The sequence below is a fragment of the Adelges cooleyi genome, unplaced genomic scaffold (assembly GCF_023614345.1).
Source record: "Adelges cooleyi isolate 19-005CV unplaced genomic scaffold, UGA_ACOO_1.1 ACOO_flye_CR_arks_rails_tigmint_CR_PRNA_108, whole genome shotgun sequence".
In the NCBI taxonomy this organism is placed as follows: Eukaryota; Metazoa; Arthropoda; class Insecta; order Hemiptera; family Adelgidae; genus Adelges; species Adelges cooleyi.
Genome location: NW_026095761.1, coordinates 8,046,165 through 8,055,029, shown reverse-complemented (window position 1 = coordinate 8,055,029; position 8,865 = coordinate 8,046,165). Strand labels below are relative to the sequence as shown.

The following is an 8,865-nucleotide window of genomic DNA, read 5'->3' as shown; positions in this document are numbered from 1 at the left end:
AGTAGCGAATGTATCGAGGTCAGTTAACTACATAAAAAAAAAACCTTATTAAACCAATGCACGCGACAGACCTGCGCAACATTTTATTAGTGAAAAATTATGGATCGCTGACAATACTCATGGCACATACTTAGCTTTATTATTATTAGATATACGTGTATACTATATTGTTGCATGTCCTTTGTTGACGTTGTCAAAATGTGTTTGCATCCAAAAATATCCGTATATGATGTACACGTTTAAGTGCGCGCGATACATGTATAAATGTTTCCGCGTAAGGAATATTGTTGCCAAAGAAGACTTTGTTTTGTTTTTTAATTTATAAATTAGTAATTACAATCTTTCGAGGTCAGAACCATAGAATAAACTCAATTTAGTAAAAATCAGGTGTTATTGATTTTCTTCTAACCCATTAGGGTTAACGGGTGCCGACCAAGGAAGGGTCAAATAACAAAAAAAGTAATTTAGGTCACTGACATATTTTACTAAATCGTGTAGGAGCTAGAAAAGGGTTCGAAGAATCTAAACTCTCAAGGTACCTTCCACTAATAACTATACAAAATGTAAAACTTAACAAAATGTTTAGCTCTTCGGCTACAATTTGGAACTGTTCGAGCATGGCCGACTGATAAGATATGTAGTCTCCGAAACTTATGAAGCATTTTGTGTTTATTTTTCAAGCAAATTAAATTTTCATTTTATTAGTTTTTTTACAAATTTTAACAATTAAAAAAAAAATCAGAAATGCTTAAAACATCTCGAAGCTATGAAAAAGTTAATGATTGATGTAAATGTAATTACTTGATATTGTGTTTGGAACAAAACCCATAAAATACATTTTATAGATTATTTTGTTTCCTGAATTCGAATCTGGTCTCAAGACTTTTTCCAGCAAGTCCGTTTTTTGAAATCGCTTCCGAAATTGTAAAAAACTACAAAATAATAGTAAACATTTTTTTCTAAGTAATTTTACTACGCTTATGTCGAAGGTTAGATATACTTAACCGGGCTAAGCCATACATCAAACCTATTCCATGAACCGTATTTTATTCCAAGTCGGTAACTATTTTGAAGACGGTTCTTTGCCTACCCACCTGGACCCTCTTGTATTTGTGTGTACCCTTCGTGACAAATATCCGTTCAGTCCGGATGTAGTGTGAATATTTGAAAACCGGTAGTACAACCCTAGAGATCAAAGGAGTTATGCGTTATTGTACACCTATATGCAATATCTGCCTAAACATATGTTTATAGCCAACCGATCGTCACTGGACGAGGGGTGTCGAATAATGAAAACACACATTTGATCGTTTAACAAATTTTTTCAGTTTCAAATTTGTTTCTGACAACTCTGTACATTTTTACTAGCGTCACGGATGTAAATACATAATATTATTATATTGTACGACCCAAAGACCGCATCCGGATGGTGTACAAAACAAACGCGTTTGTTTGCGCCGACCCGTGCGTTTACACAATTTCGGGCTTAGAGTCAAGTAAGATGCGATAAAAAAAGAAAAAAAAAGGCGCCAAACCTCTTATAGACCGTTGTTGCAACGATGTCGGTTCGTCACACGTATGCAATGATAACGCATGTACAGTGATATACTTAAGGGGGTTGCACGTGTGTCGCGTCCGAGAGGATCGTCATTATCTGACCCAAATATTCTGTAGTACAACATAATATTATTATCTTTATTTTTATTTGATTTTTTTTCGAAAATAAACACCCTTAATTTTGTACACTCGATGACCGTTGGCGACGGTGTACAACATTATATAGACAGTGGCGTGTCCCAGCGGGGGTGAGAGAGGCGATGCCGTCGTCTGCGCAAGTATATTGCGTTACTTATCTTGATTTTTTTTTTTTTTTTTGGAGCCAATTGATTTCTTACATACACATACACGCGGGCGAAGATAAATAAGTGACAAATAGCCCCATGGCCACCCCGACCGATTTAATAAGATAATATTGCCGCCACCAGTGTCGAATAGGTTCGGAGCCTCGAAAAACCCGCCGAGATCCTTTTCACTGTAACAATACAATATAATACACATTATACGCCAACAGATAAAAACAACTAACCCCTGGTAATGTGTCTGTGTATCCATTTACAAGTGCATCCGATGGGCGACGGCGACTACTTAGTACTCACACATAATGTTGACTATTTTTAAAATAGCACACCCGCGGCGTCATAAAGGAAGGCGACGACACACGACCCGTGTTGGGTAGGGTTTTATCGCATTTAAATAATTAGGAAAAACAACGTCTTTTTTTTTAAAAAAACATATGAGCAGCAAACAACGTGCCACCTACATAGTTTTAACGTCGTTCAGCTACACGAAGTCACAAATCTGAAAAGTCATAAGAATAAATATTGCATAATTATACCTATAATCTACCCAAACTCCGAAAATTTGAAGTTAATACGCGACTAGGAAGAGGGTATTATTCAGATGCCTTTGGCACCTTTAATTCAACCTATAAAGAGCGGTGGCGCAATTAGAAAAAATTCTCGGGCCAGCTCAAGCCTTTGATGTGCATTTTATTATAGTTTTAAAAAACTGTACTTTATTTATAACAATTTATTATTTTTAATTTAATTTTCCTGTTTTTTTTCTCTAAAATATGAAGTGTATGCAGACGCGTAGGCAGAGGGTGTGTACTAAATGCTGGTTACACCTAACCAGCATTTAGTAAAAAAAAGTATTTTGGGCTTAAATACGACCGAGGGAGGGGGGTGTTTTAACACCCAAAACAAATCCCCTGGCAAATTCCTGTGGTATTCTAAGTATTTAAAAGTTTTTTTTTGAGTAAAAAATTTGTATAAGATTTATTTGTGGCTAAAAGGCAATTTATAAAGAATTTTTCAAAATTAGTTACCTCAATAATATGGCATAACAGTAATTTCATTTTTAATTCATGTCTTTAGGTTTTTTTTCATTGAATCCAAATTTAGTACCATAGTGAACTCATCACACGGCAATCTATCTTTTAAAATGCTTCATACGAGTTTAAAACAATTCACAAATAACACTACATTAATTCTGTAACTAGTTTTGAACTTAGCAAAAGAACACCACAACACTGTTTGTAATAAATTTACTCAGCCCTAATACATTTGTAACTTCTTTAATCTACATGGGGGTTTTATCTTATCTTGCAAAAACTACAGATCCGTCTGTATTATATCTAGTCTCATTGATAATTTCCAAGGGTAACCCAATTGGTATCATATTGACGCTAAAATTCAGTAATATCCTTATTTCCATCTGCAAAGGCATCCGAAGTGATAAAACTTCTCGCACTAGTCTAGACTCGAGACGCCTCTAACCTAAATTACATTTTCTTACCTGCAACTGGCCGAGCCCTAAACGTACAGACACACACGTCAACCGCCAGAATTTAAGTTAGGTTATCGAACACCCTTTCGATGCCAGTTTTCTTAAAACGGTTTTTGGTTTATTCGTGTTATTTATAAATCGCCAAAAATATCATTTTTCAACAGAAACACTTTAAAAAATGATTCAGACATATCTCCTTAATAATAAGTAATACACGGTTCTAAAGATCACGACTCTTTTTGAGCTTAGTAGGAAATCATTGCGACTCCAACACAAGTGATTCAAATCGTCTTACCAGTAACAGGTCTTTCCTTTGTACGACCTTTGTTCCTTTGTACCTATTGCATAATCATGAAAATGTGCCTTTTGGTGCAGCTTTGATGCAAACATAATTGACGTTTGTTTTAATATTTTTTAAAAAACAAACCTTTTTTCATATTACTACTAGAAGCCAAATCAAGAAAGGGTAATAATCGTGAAAAATAGATAAAACCATTTGTGTTAATGGTAATATACATATTTTTATTAAAAATGTAAACTTGGTAAACCACTTTTCATCGAAAAAAAATATATATTAACATGAAAAATAAAATATTTAAATACTATATTTTCTGTTTATCCAAAATAAGTATTTCATTTCTTAAATACAAATACATTTATTTTATTTTTATACAATATATAAATATGTATATATATTTATGTCATTTATTTAACTTAAGACAAATAGTCTACAATTGTATTATATGTCTAATGTCTACGGTATTTATATGTCTAAAAAAACACTGTCAAATTAAAAAAAAACAACACGATTCCTATATAAACTGTATGTACAATTTCAAAATGTTAACTTCCTTTTAATAATAACCAAATAATAATTTAAAAAAAAAAATACAAAAAATTGTTATCCGGTCTAAATTGTAAAAATTACATTTCTCTTACAATATATATATATATAAATAAACATATTACATAATAATTATAATAATATAAAACGTATTACATTCAAATATATACTTTCGAAAACAATTTTTTTTTCCTGTTGAGATCAGAATAATACATCACAGGTTGAATGTAAATTATCAAGAGAACAAATTTTGACAATAGAGAACGAAGACAACCCGAGAGCGAGCTTACAACTTTTAGATTTTTTTTCTTTATATATATATATATAATATACATGTATACATATATATATGTGTATTAAAAATATGTATAAACAAAAAAAAAAACAATTAATCTATACAAGACATTTTACAACAAGAAGTGAATTTTTTGTTCAAAATAACCTTGTGTAAAAAAAAAGTTAATAACAATGAGATCATTTCAGTCCCATATTGGAATAATAAAAAATCTGTTTTAAGTTAAACTTGTTTTCCCTTGTGATGATACGCTTTGAATGATTTTTTTTTTTTTTAATTAAAATTAAATACATAGCTGTCGTTTTTAACACGGCACTTCTGAAATTTTTTTAATCATATAGTAATACAGAATTAAAATTTAAAAAACTATGAAACAGTCTGTAATTTTGATTCATGAACTGAAAAATTTGACAAATATATCTTTGGATGTTTGTAAAATTAGTAATAGAGACCAATGAATCTTTGGATATTTTTATCTTTAAAACTGAGATCTTCTCGAAAATGAAGTATTATTATTATTTCTGTAATGATGATAACTGCAAATTCAAAAAAATTGTTAAAAGTTTTATGACAGCATTGTTAAATCTGTTTATGAATGATGCATGCTACATTATATATATAATATATATTATAGATATATTTATTACATATACAATTTTGGCTTGTAAATGTTGTTTTTTTAGATTTAAACTAACAAGCTAAAATTAAAAGTTAAATGTATAATTGCACATTAACATTAAAATCTAGAGCTAATACTAAACAAAAAGACGTCAAACTGAGAAGTTAACATATCGGTTAAATGATGTCTATATATTTTTAAATTATTATTATTGTTGTTCTTTTACGAAGAAAATACATTCATCTAAAAGATGGGATTTCTTAGTTAACATTTTTGTCAAGACACATAAAACAACAAAATATTGGACTGCGCGTAATAAGCAAATGGGAAACCGAACAATATTCGTGAAGGAGATCAAAAAAAACAAAACAGTATAAATATTAATTGTTTAAAAAAATACATAATTTTTAAAAAATTTTAAAATTTAAAAACATCTGTACAATAACGATGGGAGTTGAAAAAAAAGAATTTATACACACATAAATAATGCAATAAAAGTGTTTAACTCAGGAAGAACCCTGTATAGAAGATAATATTATATAGGTTAAGACTATCTATTTGGGAGATCTTGAAATTTAGAGGTGAAAATGAGAAAAAAAAACTTAATGGGCACTCGCGTTATTTTTTTATCATATTTACTCTTGTGCGTCCGTTTCCAAATTTAGATAGCCGTTCGACGTGTTCTCTTGCTGCTCGCCGACAGGGTGAACTCTTCGTCAACAAGTTTATTTGACGACGATCCGACAGCGCTCAATGGTCGTTTTTTAGTTTTGCTCATGAAATCTGGAAAAAATCATAAACAATTAGTTTTAAGTTTTTTATTTTTTTAAATTCATACAGCAATTGTTTAGTATATCCCAAACTAAAATTATCAGTTTGATCTGTGGTGTACGCAAAAAACCTGGGTTTAATTGCCAAATGTATAGAGGTTAAGCGATGGGTTTTAGGTGTATATTATTACTACTCGTGACATATTAAAAACAATTAAGATGTGGGGGAGGGGGGGTAAAATCGTTTTTTAATGCTTGAAAAAAATATATATATTACGGGGCAGCGACCTTACAACGTAAATTACACACAGACTCGAATGGAATAAAAAATAAAAATAAGAATACAGATATCTCATAGCTCGGATGATAATAAATACACGACCGCCACGCCTATTTTTTAGCCGATACACTTTTTTCTTTTATTATTTTTATAATAATATTATCATGAATTTAGTTCGTGTCCCAAGAGTTGTGTAGTTTTACCCCCACCAATATATGTGTAGGACGATATAAAGTCGGAGAATGAAAAAAAACCGGTCTCCTGAACACGTGTGTACATATATGCGAGGCGAGCTTATTATTATTATTATTACAGGCTGATCCTAATATTTATTATAATATAATATAGTAGTGTATACAACACGTCTAGAGTATGATAAATACAGTGACACTTCTCTGTCTCTTTCTCACTCATACGGCGGGTCGAGCAGGGAAAAATAAAAAATAATATTATTTGCGTCTTCGTCATAAAACACACACACACACATACACCATATTTTAATATCGATATTTGCATAACCTAAAAAAAATGCGCGCAATTTCTAGAAAAAATAATAATAAAAACGTACACCAGCTAAAACATAATATAATATTATTATTCAAGGTCTCTCACTCACTCTCCGTTTGACGTTTTTTTTTTTTTTAATTGTTTTCGCGCCATTTCGCAATCGGTATACATACTATATAAATTTATGTATATATATTTTTTATTTATTATGTACACACGCTTATATGCTACCGTATTTTTTATGCATATTAGTAGTTTTTTTTTTTTTACGCCATTTGGAAACAACAAAAAATGACGATAACGCTCACCCTTGGATGACGGCAACAAAGGTTCTGCGTTTTATCGACTGAAACCAATCGGTGGGCGGACATAAACAACAGATTTTCTTTGGGCGACACTTTATTTTAATTCAAAAAGGGTTTGAAGTAATAAAAAAAGATTAGGAATAAAAAAAAAATGAAATACATAAACGACTCCCTCCCTCGGAACGTTATGGACTTTTATTACGTTTTTCCCACAGTAGCGGCACCGCGGTCACCCTCCTCGTCGTCCGTTAACCCAACGACGGAGGGTTCACTGCACCCTTTTCTCCCTCATCAACGCAGGTGTCTATTGTCCGGGTCCGTTGTCGTGCCCGGGGGGAGGGAAAGGCGAGGGAACGGAAAACGATGGAGGATCGCCCTCGGGCAAAACAAACGATATTACCCAAAAAAGAAAAAACCGTGTTAAAATTTGTCTACAATATACGATAAAACAATAATCACCTGTGACTTTAGATTGTCGTTTTCTGCTACAAGAACCGCCGTTGGTCTGTTGGTCATCGCCTGCCGCGGCGGCGGCGGTGGTCGTAGTGGTGGCGGCAGTAGTGGCCGTTTGTAGTAGCGGTGGACAGACGCGTTCCCACGCGTAACGGTCGGCCGGGCTGTCGCGCATCGGCCGCTCGTTGACGAAATCGAAGTTCCAGGAACGCGAATTCGCCGCCGTCGACGAGTGGAGTTGTCGCTCAAGCCACGCCCGCGTCTCCGACCGATCGGCCGGCGGCCCGAACAGCACGCGTTTCACGCTCAGCACAGACGCCTTGCCCGTAACCGACGCGGCGGCGGTCGCCGCCGCTGTGGCCGTAGCCGGTCCGTTATTGTTATCAACGTTGCTCAGCGAATCCGTTTTTGCCATCAACACTCGTCTGCCGACGACGCCTCCTTCGGCTGCCAACGACACGCACGTAACCGTCATGGTCGTTGTTTAGTCGACGAGACGGGTTGAAGCGATAACACAATTAAATATAATGGCGCGATCAGAGTACTTTGGTCGATGTCGGTCGTACGACGAACACCACACTGCACAGCGCGCGCACACAGTTTAATAATAACGTACTATAATAATATTCGTAAGCCTACACACACACACGCGCGCGCGACACACAACCGGTGTAGTAGGTAGTCCGTGTTTTAGCAAAAACAAAACAAACGAGTTAACAAAAATAATAAACGCCACGGTATAACGTACACATACGCCGACTGTTGACCGGTCGGTACAAAAAGACTGCAACGGTGATAATAACGCCGACAAATAATAATAAAAACAATATATAATATTAAACACTCAACACACAAAATGGACGCCGGGCGGGCGCGCGAACGTCGAGATTGCGTGTGACACGGCGTACGGAGAGAGAATGAATATTCCGGTCCGTACACGGAGGCGAGCGTCACCGCCGAGGTCACGTACGATGGCGGCGCGTTCGGCGGTGGGGAGGGACGGTGGCACGTCATCCACCGCCACCGTTCGCCCGTCCTATCGGGCAACCCCCACCGCCGCGGCTCCGACCCGCAACAACAATACCGGTTCGTCCACGCGCTTCGGAGCGCGCGCAAGATTTACACTCCACCGCCGTTCCCACCCGTCTACCTATCCGTCGCGTCCATGCGAGTGCGTGCCTTACTACTATATGCGATGCCCCGTCGTCATCGCCGTACCTCTCACTACACACACACTCACTGTAGTAACGATGATAGAAAAAACAAATTATAAATACACAATATTATAATCGTACTAGCGAATAACAAAAAAACTGAATATTGTAATAATAATAATAATAATAAATTTCCAACAGCCATGTGGCCGCCGCACCGTGCAAGATATAGGTTTCTTCCCTCTCTTATTATTTTATCGTTTCGGTAACGTTATCAAAATCATCATAGC

At 35.2% G+C, this 8,865-nt stretch overlaps 1 protein-coding gene across 1 annotated transcript; it reads right to left on the bottom strand.

The window, feature by feature from the left end:
• Positions 1-3,957: 3,957 nt before the first annotated feature.
• LOC126840667 (uncharacterized) lies at positions 3,958-8,345 on the bottom strand. The gene is made up of 2 exons (XM_050576556.1): positions 7,428-8,345; positions 3,958-5,889 (listed from the first exon to the last, which is right to left on the bottom strand). The coding sequence occupies exons 1-2, from the start codon at positions 7,894-7,896 to the stop codon at positions 5,768-5,770; spliced, it is 591 nt and encodes a 196-aa protein (XP_050432513.1). The 5' UTR covers positions 7,897-8,345; the 3' UTR covers positions 3,958-5,767.
• Between the last annotated feature and the right edge of the window lie 520 nt (positions 8,346-8,865).

What these genes read in the sequence shown, in the direction of transcription:
- LOC126840667 (XM_050576556.1), bottom strand. Translation starts at nt 7,896, where the DNA reads ATGACGGTTACGTGCGTGTCGTTGGCAGCCGAAGGAGGCGTCGTCGGC. An exon ending in ACGACAATCTAAAGTCACAG is followed by an intron (nt 5,890 to 7,427) that starts GTGATTATTGTT and finishes GATTTTTTCCAG; the next exon opens with ATTTCATGAGCAAAACTAAA.